The 13,472-nt window shown below is 44.3% G+C and overlaps 1 protein-coding gene across 3 annotated transcripts in view; it reads left to right on the top strand.

The window, feature by feature from the left end:
• The window catches only part of map1aa (microtubule-associated protein 1Aa), a 48,123-nt gene extending 36,930 nt beyond the window's left edge, over nucleotides 1–11,193 (top strand). For all 3 annotated transcript variants that reach the window (XM_034108007.2, XM_034108035.2, XM_034108026.2), the window contains 4 exons: nucleotides 168–308; nucleotides 423–7,380; nucleotides 7,475–7,701; nucleotides 8,164–11,193. In XM_034108007.2, the coding sequence (XP_033963898.1) occupies nucleotides 168–308; nucleotides 423–7,380; nucleotides 7,475–7,701; nucleotides 8,164–8,319 (7,482 nt within the window). In that variant the 3' untranslated portion in view covers nucleotides 8,320–11,193. The remainder of the gene's footprint in view (nucleotides 1–167; nucleotides 309–422; nucleotides 7,381–7,474; nucleotides 7,702–8,163) is intronic.
• Nucleotides 11,194–13,472: the final 2,279 nt, after the last annotated feature.

Below are 13,472 nucleotides of genomic sequence, written 5' to 3' on the forward strand. Positions count from 1 at the left end.
CACTTTGAGTACTTGTCCTTGCATAGTAAGGACAAGGATGGCATCAAACTGTCAAACTCAATGGTACTAAAATTACTTTTGGGTCTGATGTTGGTGTCTTAAAGAAGGTTTACATATTACAAAGTATTCATGTTGATTGTGAGTTGGTTATTCTGTACTTTACCCAGATTCGATCACTGATCACCGACTTTGCTGGGAATAAGTTGCTGATACTGTGCGGCCAGAGCTCTGAGCAGGGAGGTGACATCTTACTGCAAAGTGGAGCCTTCACCTGGCAGAACTTCTCTGACATAATCTCCAACCCTCAAGTAAGACCAGTGTGCTTTTATCTCCAAATCCTTTTTTGTACAGTCTCTGAATACACACTTATAAAACGTACATCGAAAGTGTTATTTTAGTTTGTTTTTTTACTGTGTTCCCAGGTAACTGAACTTCTGTCCAAGGCCTCTTCAGAGCAGCCGTCCAGGCTTACTGTTTCCTGTCAGGGAGACGGGGGCTGGAGCTCCCTGGGCCAAAGCCAGGAGCAGCAGTCACTTCAAAATATTTTGGAATACCGCCTCAACCCTGAACCTAACCTCCCCGACATGGACGGAGTCACAGAGTTCACCGAGTATGTCTCAGAGACAGTGGAAGTTCCATCATCCTTTGACCTTCTGGAGCCCCCGACCTCAGGAGGTTTTCTGAAGCTTTCTAAACCCTGCTGCTACATCTTCCCTGGAGGCAGGGGAGACTCTGCTCTGTTTGCGGTCAACGGATTTAACATCCTGGTGGATGGTGGGTCAGATCGAAAGTCTTGCTTCTGGAAGCTGGTTCGCCACCTCGACAGGATTGACTCTGTTCTGCTTACCCACATTGGTGCAGACAACCTCCCTGGCATCAATGGGTTGTTCCAGAGAAAGATTGCAGAACAAGAAGAGCAGCGTAACCAGGGATCTGGCTCCAGCTGCAATGGTGAATTGATGAAGAACCTTATCTCTCCCGAGTTGGGGATTGTGTTTTTTAATGTCCCAGAGAAGCTTCGGATGCCTGAGTCCACGCTGAGAGTGAAGCGAAGCATTGAGGAAGCATCTCTTACATTGCAATACCTCAACAAGCTTGGTATCACGCCAGAGCCTCTTCACAGGGTAGTCAGCAACACCCTTGAACCCATCACACTATTCCATAAACTTGGTGTTGGAAAGTTAGACTTGTATGTCTTAAACCCTGTTAAAGAGAGCAAAGAGATGCAGTTTCTAATGCAGAAATGGGCTGGAAACAGCAAAGCCAAGACAGGGATTACGATGGCCAATGGAAAAGAAGGAGAAATATCTGTCCCGTATTTGACATCAATTACCGCTCTCATTGTTTGGATTCCTCACCGTCCAACAGAAAAGATAGTCAGGGTGCTCTTCCCTGGAAATGCACCGCAGAATAAAATCTTTGAAGGCCTTGAAAAACTGAAACACCTGGACTTCCTGCGATACCCAGTAGCTACCCAACAAGATATATCATCAGGTGCACCTCCTCCTATCATCAAGCAGACCAAAATGAGATCAAGAACTGACAGCAAGGAAAGTCTCAAGTCTTCACCGAAACCACACTCTAAAACCACAAAGAAAGAAGCCAGTGGGCAGGAGGGAGAGTCCAAGAGTGACATTAATACAGAGAATAAAGTGGAAAAGACAGAAGAGAAGAAACCCAAAAGTCCAAGTCTAAAAGCCACCAAACAACAGAAAAACAGTGAGTTTGCTCCTGTTGCAGGCAACTTGGAGAAAAAGAAAGTATCAAAGGAAAAAACGTCAAAGAACGAGAAAACTTCCAAGATGGATGAAAAGAAAGACAAAGAGAAAAAGGAAGTTAAGAAGGAGAAACGTGAAGTAAAGAAAGATGAAAATAAAAAGGAAGTCAAAAAAGAAAGCAAATTCAAGGAAGACAAAAAGAAGGACCCAAGTAAACCAGAGCTGAGAAAAATCACTAAACCTGACCTAAAGCCACTCACCCCTGAAGTGAGAAAAACTCTGCATAAGGCGAAGACTCAGGTTAAGCCAAAGACAGACAAAAATAAAGCAGTTAAAGAGAAAGCTAATGAGAAAAAGCCAGTCCCGAAAAACATTCCTGACGAGATCGCAGCAGCAGCTTTGGCTGACAGATCTATTGTGTCTTCCCCAGAGGACCTCACTGAGGACTTTGAGGCTCTGAAAAAGGAAGAGCGGTCCAAAGTCAAGTCTGAGCCGATCCAGAATGATGTGATGTTTGGGCACTCATTGTACGGAGATACTAAAGTTCCTTCCTTAGTTTTTACTGAAGATAAAGTCACATCCCAAGCCACTGAGATCAAATCTGCTTCACCCAAATCCCCTGTCAAAAAAGATGAAGACAACAAGGACAAGGGCACATCAGTACAGATTAAAGCGACTGAGAAGAAGGAAGCAGGCAGTGGGTATGCCAAGAAGTTTGAAGAGGACCAAATTGGGAAATATGACGAATATGACAGCTCAAGAGACAGATCAAAGAAGAGTGACAGCTCAGAGGAGGAGGGTGATGTCATTGAAAAAGCTGACCTTGAAGGAACAGAAGATGATGAGGTCCTCAAATATAAAACAGAAGAGGCGAAAAAGGAAAAATCTGTCAAGGATTGGGACACCAAGCCAACTGAGACAAAACCTTTATCAACCACAGCCCTATGTGGACAAGTAACAGCCTCCGTCTCGGAGCAATTCTCCTTAATCCAAGACGAGACCATCCCCGGCTACTCCGAAACTGAACAGACCATCTCTGATGAGGAGATTCATGAAGAACCAGATGATAGGATCCCACAGCTGCGTTATGATGTGGGGTCCTATGACGTCTCTGTCCCTGACGTCCCTGGTACCTTTGACTCCATGCATGGTATGAAAGAGATGAAGTTCTCCGCCCTGTCTGATGTCAAACCTAAAGCCTTCCTGGGTGGTCACGAGCATGAGCTTGCACCTTACCCTGCCATCCTTGCTGCTCCTCTTGCAGAAGAAGAGCACATCTCCTCTGCAACATCCATCACAGAATATGACAAATTGTCATCCTTTGCTACGTCCGTAGCTGAGGACCAGTCGATAGCCTCTGTGACAGCACCTCAGAACGAGGAGGCTGGGAGGAACTCTCTCCTGCTGGACACAATGAACAGTATCCCCTCACGCGCTGAGGCCGCCCATGGCAAAGATTATCTCCACTCAGCAGGAACCATCTCACCCACCTCCTCTCTGGAGGACGACAAGTGCTTTAAGTCTCCTTCCTCTGATGAATACCAGCCCAACATTCCTGAAATGGAAACTGATGCGAAGATCAAATCAGTCCATGAAGAGGAAGATGATGAAGAGGACGAGGATGAGGACCAGACTCCAAACGTTGACATCCCTCTGGGTAAACTGCAAGAGGGCTATGAACATGCAGCCTTCAAGATGCTCCAGGAGAAGGAGAAATCTCCCTCTGCCACTTTTTCTCCTCCTCCCCCTCCCTTCTTTACAATGCAGTACTCTACCACACAGGCTGTGAAAGATAACCAGTCCCTTTCTAAAGGATTTACGACTGGGGAAGATATTAAGCCTGTTTCACCTCCTCCATCTTTCTCCCCTAGGTTAGATTTAGAGTCCCACTCCAGGCAGGAGAGTGAGGAAAGATGTTTGAGTCCAGATGACTCTACCATGAAGCTGGCTTCACCCACACAGTCTGTGCCTACAAGCAGTGGCTACTCTCCGACAGAAGATAAATCTTTTAAGACACAAGAAAAAGATGTTAAAACTGACACCCAGAAATCACCCATTATCTCAGCTGGTGACAAGACGACAGTGTCAGCATCTGAAGATTCTGAAGAATCACCTGAAGACAATGAGGAGGACGATGACTTTTTCGCCAAAAATAATCTACAGCCCGCTGTTAAGGCCAAGATTATGGAGGCAAAAGAAGGGTGCTTCTTGGACGACGACTTCGCCTCTGAGGCTAAATCTGCTAAGACAGAAACTGAAGTCAAGACGTCGGACAAGACACAGGTGGCATTCAGCACAGAGGTGAAACCCAAACCTCAAGTGATGTACTCTGATGAAGGTGAGGATGACAATGATGATGATATCCCAAGTAGGATAGGACCAAATAAGCCCTTACCAGCAGATCAAAGCAAAGTAGACTTAAAAACTGAAGGTACAGAGAAAACTGATTCTAAAGATTCTGAGAAAAATGTTCATTTCAGTCTCTCCAAATTTCCAGAGAAGGAGAGCAAAGAAAAGGCAATATATATAAGACAGGACACGCCCTATGTGCATGGCAAAACATTCTCTTACGGTGACATTTACGACTCAGTGGACTCTGATTCATATAATCAGGATTCCTTAGATAAAGTTGACAAGGACACGGCACAGAGTGAAATAGATGCCAATAAACCCCAAGCGCCATCACCGGTAACATCTACGGACAAGATGTCAGAGAAGGGGGGATTCACCGATTCTTGGGGAAAGGATTCCTCCCCTTCGTGGCTCGACTCCAAGAGTACTTCTGCTAAACCTCCATTTGAAGAGGTAGAAGGAAAGGCGACCTTTGAATACAACACAGGAAGCCGATTCCCTTCAGTGGCTGATAGACCCGAGGCCTCGTCCACGTCTCCATCATCAGAAAAAGACGCCTCTTTTAAAAGCCAGACTGACGGCACAAAGCCCCAGACGTACTCCTCAAGGATAGCGTTTGAAACTGACAAACCTGCCGCCACAGGTTACGGTGAGAAAGGAGCAGGCTTGGAGATTGATATGCGAAAACTAACTGCAAGGGATGAGGAGGACTATGATGATGATGAAGTTGCAGATGAATACGACGAGGAAGACGAAGACGAAGAGGACGAGGAGGACGAAGACGAATGTGCTGTCGATTCTGATATGGAGAAAGGTGACAAAGAGAGGTCTGAAAAGGAGGTAAAGAGTCCAGTCAGTGAAATGATTGGCTCGAATAGGCCTGAATTTATGGTTTCTATGGCGGGGTACGGTTATAACAGCCAGGGGAAGACTGAACATGAGGTAAAGAGTCCAGTCAGTGAAATGATTGGCTCGAATAGGCCTGAATTTATGGTTTCTATGGCGGGGTACGGTTATAACAGCCAGGGGAAGCCGAGCAGCCCCCCTTCAATTAAAAAGGCTGAACACGAGGCTCAGATTGACTCCTCATCCAGTGGAAAGCCAATGGATTTAGGAGCTACAGGTTCCTCTGGCTCCTCCTCAGGGTTTGAGTACTCATATGGAAAAGTTGAGAAAGACTCTTTATCAAGTCACACAGACAAAGGTAAAGAGGATCTTACGTTGAAATCAGCAGAGGACAGTTATTACCAGAGTGACAGGGCTGATCCCGATTTTGAGAAACAGAAAACACCAGACCTTCTGAGCAAGAAATCACTGGACTCAAACTTCCAGTACACATCTGGCCCTGGGTACTCCTCTTCTTCGGCCTACAGCTACTCCTCCTCCACCTCAGGCTCCCTTTCCACCAGCCGCCAGTTCGGAGAGGAGCTGGAGACTCCTGCGGAGCCTCTTTTTGAGTACTCCTCTTTTAAAGATGAACACTCACTTGCCATGGATTCTCCATTGTCTGGCTCCACTGGTGCTAAAGACGACTATCTAGAAGTTTCTGAAAGACACATCACAGCTACAACCACGGCTGAGTCCACCCGTTTCTCACCTCGCAGCCCATTTGAGGAGGTCAAATCTTTCCCCTCACATTTGTCCACTGCTTTAGCAGGGGACAAGAAGGAGCATACCGCTTCTTTAGGTGGCGTTATGGACAAGGGGCCTCAATCTGACTGTTTCTATAAGCCGGAATGGTCTCAAGGGTCGAAGCCAGACACAGCTGTTGGGTTCAAAGCCTCTGCAGGACCGTTTGCTCAACCTGCAGAGCTATCAAAGGACAAAGAGGCAGCCAGTGCTGCTCTTTTTGGTGTCACTTCCTCACCACGCCCAGACATAGAAGGCAAGCATTACTTTGAGGAGACGGACAGCAGTGAAGAAGAAGAAGAAGATGAGGACGCGTACATGCGCGAGATGACTCGAAAGTCACCTTCTAGTGGCCCGGCTGGTGGCCTCTCATTTACAGACAAGCCTGTTCTTTCAGCTGCAAGTGAAAAGACAGCTGGTGCAATCCCTGAGGTTCTTGGGTCCTACATGCCCTCACCCTTCCAAGTCAGCAAGCCAGACACAACAAACGGACCCACAGAGGTCAGCTTGAGCACCACCCTACCTGCTGGAGCGGAATCCAGTGGTGCATCTTCAGGACCTGCTAAGGTGGAACCCAAAGTTGGAGCTGCAGCTTACAAGAGCTCTTTTGAGTGGGATATGTCACAGCCCCAGATGGGAATGGTGCCCGGAGACTCCCCTCCCCATTACCGTGATGAAGATGAGTTTGAAGAGGAGTGCGAGATGGAGCCAGAGCACCCTGTTCGCCCACTGTCACTCTCTTCAACTGATCAGCCGTTTCACTCTCCGTTCTACGCTGAAGAGTGCAGCCGAGGAGGCCATGACGACGATGTGGACAGCGATGAGGACCTTGCTGGCGATGTGCCCATGGGAGCCACCTCCTCCTATACCAGCCGCAGCTCCCCCGGATATTCTTCCTCCGAGTACAGGCAGGCAAAACATGACCTCTCACCTTCCTTCATCAACCCATGCATGCGTCACGTATCCAGCGATGACGATGATGAGGAGCATGGCCGCAGAAGTGACCAATCGCAGGAGGCCGATGAGAATGATTTGTCGGTCAAGAGTCGGGCTCAAAAACAGCCGTCACAGAGCAGGGAGAGCAGCTCCCTGCACCAAGCTGGTGGCATGTCAGCAGGGCTGGGTCTGGCCACAGAGGACACACCACCAACCTCTGTCAGCGAGTCTTCTGCCTCTCAGTCAGACTCTGATGGGCCTCCGGGCACTGAGGAATACCCCACAGTCGCCGGTGAGGGGAACATGGACTCTGATGAAGATGCAGACTATATGCCTGTTGATAAATTATCGGCCACGGGAGGGGGCAGCCATCATTCCTCTAGGAGGACTGACCCTCCTCCTGCTCCCGTCATGGACCCATGTCCTCATCCCCCACGTCCAGACGTTTGCATGGTTGATCCTGACACTTTGGATTATGGCTTGGTTAAGAAAGAGCCAAAAGTCAAGAGCTTGAAAAAGACTTCGGGTAAAACCAAGTCAGCATCCCCGGCCAGGCGCAAGAAGTCTCCCATGCCAGTCAAACAGACGGCATCCCCTCGTACCGCCTCACTGAAGAAGAAGGAGTCAGACAAAAGCTCACGTATGTCCCGTCTGTCTGACGGACAGGGCTCCAAAGAGGATGACCTCTCCAGGTCGAGCTACAACCCTGGCAAGAGCCTGACTAACGGTGTCAAGAGCAGTTCAGGTGGGCAAATTATGAACAAAATGTGAAAGCTTTCAGATTTAGTAAGTTAAATGTTTTTTGCACATTGACAGCAATTTTTTGTTATTTCACTCAGGCTCTCAGAAGTCCGGCTCTGCAGCTGCTTCTGGCCTTCCTATTTATGTGGACTTGGCCTACATTCCAAACCACTGCAGTGCCAAGAATGTGGACCAAGAGTTTTTCAAACGCATTCGCTCTGCGTACTATGTGGTCAGCGGGAACGATACAGCAAGTGGTGAACCAAGCCGGGGAGTCCTCGATGCACTGCTTGATGGCAAAGCTCAGTGGGGTTCAAACCTCCAGGTAATATTTTTGACGCCATACTCAGCTTGATGCTGACAATAATTTGGCATATTTAAAGATGTTGTCCCTGTAGGCCACAATACACATACACCTTAAGCAATTGCACTCTTTAAAAAGGCCAAGACAGATGGCTACATGTATAGTAAAAAGGGAGATGTGTGTGCAGTGCACCCAATGAATCTTCGATTGATTCCGAGTCCCTCCCCTCGACGGCAAAGTAAAAACTAAGTGTGCGAAAGCATAATATTTCCCTGAGGATGTAGATAGAAGAGTGAACAATCATACTCTCTCTTTAAGCCTTTAAGTTAAAATGGCTCTCATTTACAGCCGATTTCTCCGCACATTCTATGAAACTAATTATCCTGAAATATTTCATTGTTGTATACTAGCTCTTGATTTTCTATACACCATGATAAATCATGCTGTTATCCTCTCTACCTGGTCTCTTGTCTTGTCACTCAGGTCACGCTGATCCCCACCCATGACACAGAGGTGACCCGTGACTGGTACCAGCAGACTCATGAGAGGCAGCAGGAACTCAACATCATGGTCCTGGCCTCCAGCAGCACCGTTGTTATGCAGGACGAGTCTTTCCCCGCCTGCAAGATCGAGTTTTAAGACCCTCGTTTCCCCCTCTCCCTCCTCCTGGCCTCCCCAGTGTAGATCTGGTTTTAATTGCTCTTCTCTATAGCCTGATATGCAACTCTGCCTCTGCTTTGGGCACTTAACCAAAAGCAGAAACAGACCTGGATAACTGTCTATGTTTTTCTAGATTTGTATTTATTTATAAGCTTGTTGTGGCTATCAGCATTTGTATTACAAAGGTAGTTTTCTGACTGTGTCCTCCACTACAATATTATTATTTCTCAGGCCTATCAATGGGAGAGTTGTTTCTGTTCCTCTACATATCTTTTTACCAAACCCTGTGAGACAATGACGTATTTATTGGCTCAGAAAAAATGCCCATTGTTTTGTAAAAAGAAAATCATATAGGAAACAACGTAAATTAACCATCGGTTGCTTGTCTTCTAATTGGCCTAAACGAAAGCACAAGTTTACTCACCTTAAAAGCCAGCAACAAAATCGAGTGCATCGTGGACAAAACGTCGACCCTTTCTCAATGTGATCAATTGAATGGAAAGTCATTATTACAGGCTACTTGTGATTAGCTTTCCCTAACTTTACTCTATATTCCCGTTCAACTTTCTTCTAAAACAATGGCAGTCCCAGTGTTGAACTTTGTGCCTCCTGACATAGTGCGATAGAACACGTTCAATCTGTCTTTTGAGCATATTAGCCGTAGCGTAGGAAAAAGTATATTAAAAAATCTGTATCGTAGTGATATTTCTACGGTAAACTCAAAGTGAAAATCAATCTTTAAAGTACGATTTTCTCGGTGGCTGTTATTTGTTACGGTAGATCTGGAGAAAAACATTTCTCTCTATAATTGTTTCCGTAGTCTTTGGTGTATTCTTTCAGTGTATTTCCAGTTAACACGTTGTTGCAGAGGATCATGAGGAGAACTGAAGGCAGATGCGGTGAAACGAGTACAAATTCATCATCCTGATTTTTGGATTCTGCCCGTTTATCTCTTAACATATAAAACAGCGCTCAAGCTTAGAGGAAGATTGACAAACCTTATATCTATTGCTGCGCCTCAAAGATCTTTAAAGCTGTGTTAAAGAACTTGGAAAATATTCCACTACAACATTAGGAACATGTGGTTGCGAGGAGAGATTGTGTTTGCCTGGTGAACAAAGGTGGTCGGTTCGCTTGATAGTTAGAGGTTGGACTGTCACCCACATGTGCCTTTCTGTCCTTCTTTGCTGGAAAGGGGAAATGAAATGTGGTTTTTTCGTCGTATAAATTTAGCTGGTCTCCTCTGTTGTCGGTGAGAACATCATTGCACAAAACAAGGTCAAGAGTTGTACTTATTGAGCATAAAATGGCACTTTTAAGAGCACCGCCACGGTGCGTTTTAGATTTCCTGGAGCTGCCACTCGAAAAAGCACAACCAGTAACCAGTGGGCAAAACTTTAAGCAGTCTTAAATTAAGCAACACATAACAGCATTTGCAAAGAAAAAATTGGCAGTTTTAGTTTTTTTCTGGTTACTTTTAATTATCGTAGAAAATATTTTGCAAAATTACTTAATAAAAAAAAATGGTCAACATATATTCGCAGATAGTGGAAATCTGCGAATTTTGAGTTTAACTTATGTATTTTTATTAAAAATAAGCATAATAAACCATTTTTTTTTTATTTAATGCGCCTAGTTTCATTTTATTTTCAATTTTACTGCTCCCGACCACGCCCTCTCAATGAAACGAAATACTTCGGGAATCTTCGGGTGATGACGAAAACAAAGGAAGACGGGCACAAACATTGGACGAGGCACGAGTATTTTATTATGTTTTCTGGCTGATTTAATGCATCATTAGCCTGTACCATTGTGTACAACGCCATTTATTGCCTGTCGATTAGGCGACCGGAGGCCTCGTCATCCGATAATCCGGTACACAGTGTCGAATGTGTACACTACAGTCATCATATAGACTAACAGTACTGTGAGTACAGCCTACACTTGACAGGCAGCCTGGCTAGCCTAGGATTAGGACCCTACTACGTCAAAAGACCGATTGGCTCTAGCTGTATATCATGCTAGTATACAATTCATTTAAATGTATTCATGTAATTAATGCCCATACGGCTGTTACATATACAATAATAAATGTGACAAGATAATTTATGTGAACCTGACCCTGGTATGTTATGAAATGTACCCTACATGCAGTCATCCTCGGGCATAGCCATAGGCCTACAGTGCATGCATGCCAACTTTTGCAATATATAATATAGCGCCTAGCGTGAGCTATGCTTAGGGACCTACCAGTCAAGATTATTTGTGCGTAGGGGTGCATCATCTGGCGCCTGGTCCTGGTCATCCTCGCCATTGCCCATGCCGTGAACTAACTCCATCACCTCGGGCTCGAACAAATAAGGACTTAATGGTCCATCATCTGGCTCAATATTCTCACCATCGTCGCTTACTGAACCGGATTCAGATTCAGTTCCTAAAACTACATTTTCGCAGGAAAGCCGAGAGGATGTTTCTGACTCGCTATCATCACTGGATACCTCGTACAATCCTTCTTCTTTGTCTGGTATATTTGCCCTTCCACGTTCATTCTGCATAGACGCCATGGTTTGTTATTGTTTCGTCTTCCTGAGTTTTCCTCACTTCCGGTTTGGCTGAATCGATCATTTCGTTTCTAAAAAAGTTCGGGGAAGCTGCAATAAAGTGCTTCTAACATGCGTAAGGCAATTATTATATTTTTTTAATCAGGTGTGATTATTTTGGTACGTAATTATGCTTGTATATAAGTTAAAACGAAACTATTTGGGGTTTAATTTCCACTATCCCTTTAACTAGTGATTTGTTGTTCTTCCAGTGGCAAATCAGTGGATGTTTTTAAGTTACACTTAATTAACTTATTATATATATATATATATATATATATATATATATGTGCTTTTATTTGATATTGATGATTTAAAATTTTGATAGGTTTTAAGTATTTTCTAACAAATCTTAACTGCCCAACAAAACTCAAGGACCAACACGCATCACCAGGGTTGCTCTTTTATGATCCACATTACAGATCAGATATTCCCCTGTATGATATTTTATCCCCTCGATGCATGGACACAGAAGCATGTACATAAAGGCGATAGCTCTTTAACAAGCAGGGGGCCCGCCGGACCTCAGCGGCTCCAGTCGATTTGAATGTGAAGATGCAGATTTACCTTTACGTTCTCCGTGGAGGACTTTGATCTCCTGGCTGCCTTGGTTACTGTGCATCATGTGGTACATCTGACTCATCGCTCACGCCGGGCGGCAACAACCGAACTGTTGTAGCCTGCAATAGATCTGGACTTTGTGTAGGGAAAAAACCTGTTTCTTTATTTAGATGACACACATTAGGATTTTCTGTCCTAAATGATAAAAATAAGAAATACTCAGTGCTGATTTAAAAAGGTCCATTAACAGCGTCTTTGATAAAAGAGGGTCAATGCATTCCTGTTTAATACTGCATCACTGTAAAGGTTAATAATAACAAACGAACACTACTCATATGAGCAGACACTCAAAACCCAAACTGCCAGACACTCATATCAATACATTTATACCTATAAAGGATTTCCTATTACTCACACCTTTTTCCAGACAATGCTTAAAATACACTCACAGCTGCATTTTCGTATCGTGCAACAAAAAATAAGAATATAAATATCTGTGGGCATTCAAACTTGTTTGTCGTGAAACAAATAATCATAAAGACTGTTGGATTTCAGTGAGCCCTGCTTGTACGTGCATGTGTAACTTTTGAGTTCTCCTGTAATGTAATAGCTGATGAAAATATGCGACTTACCATAGAAATGCTATTTTAAAAGATGTATATTAAAGAAGTTAAGCTGTGTGGAACTAAGGAGGCACATGTAACCCTGGCTGTGCAGAAAAGAAAGCATCGTGATCGTTTATTTTTCTCCTTTCTGCTTCATCTCTTGTTTTAAGTGCAATATTATCTTTATCTTTAAATGCTTAAAAAAAGTTAATAGAAAAACTGATTTATTGTTGAAAAGGGAAAAAGTGTGGTGAAGACCAATAAAAACATCATTTACTGAAGAAGAATGTCTCCCTCTTTTTTCCCCGTACTATTGTATTTCATTCATGTTTTTCCTCTTTAAAAAGGCACTATTGTGCTTTTTAGGTTTTCCCTTTCCTGTAGTTGGTTAGTGTGGTTTTTGTGCATGTCAACGGTCTGCAAAGGCTCGAATCCCAATGATCATAACAAAGTGACATCACTATGTAACACTTGAGCTTCTATTGGCAAGCGCTCCAACACATTGTACGTGATAGGCTAAGGCAGTGGTTCTCAAAGTGTGGTCCGCGGACCACTGGTGGTCCGTGAGCACCCCCTAGTGGTCCGTGAGTATATTGGTAAAATTTCACATTTGAAATAAATAAATAAATTTAAGTTTTCCGCACTCTCGCGGGAATATCTCCGCAATGGAGCGAGCTTAAGTTTCACTTTTGATTGCATGATATAGCCTAGATAAACACCTTCATCACACATGTTGCCACTTGTTTGTACCATTTTCAGGCGATTTGTAAACAACTATGTGTTTTTGGATATTTGTGGAGTTAGGTGGTCCACGAGTGTTTTTTTATTGGTTAAGTGGTCCTTGGTATGAACAAGTTTGAGAAACACTGGGCTAAGGGACCTCTCTGAGTGTAGTGTTGGCCAGCTAACCAATCAGAGCAGACTGGGCTCTGGTTTCAGACAGAGGGTGAAAAGAGGTGCTGCAGCACAGGCAGTATGAGACAAATAGAGCTTTATGAACATTAAAGCATGGAGACATGTCACTGGAGAGACACTACATACTGATATGAAAGGTCTCTATGACCTGCTGGACGTGATAGAGAAAACTTAATTTGATTATTAAAGTAATCATGGTTTATCCTCTGGGCACCATGAATATCTTAACAAACTTTGATGGCACTCCATTAAGACAGTATGTCAAGATGTCCAAATACAAAGTCTGAATGTTGATCTGTAGTCTGTGATTGAAAATAGTCATTGGGATGTAACTCCTTTGGCTTATAAATGTCCAACAGAAAGAGGAACAACCTCTCAGATCTCCTATACAACCCTATTGAGTCCCGACACACAACCCAAGGCTTTGCAGACACCAGTTTTCCTTCCTCAC

The sequence above is a fragment of the Pseudochaenichthys georgianus genome, chromosome 3 (genome assembly GCF_902827115.2).
Source record: "Pseudochaenichthys georgianus chromosome 3, fPseGeo1.2, whole genome shotgun sequence".
Classification (NCBI taxonomy): Eukaryota; Metazoa; Chordata; class Actinopteri; order Perciformes; family Channichthyidae; genus Pseudochaenichthys; species Pseudochaenichthys georgianus.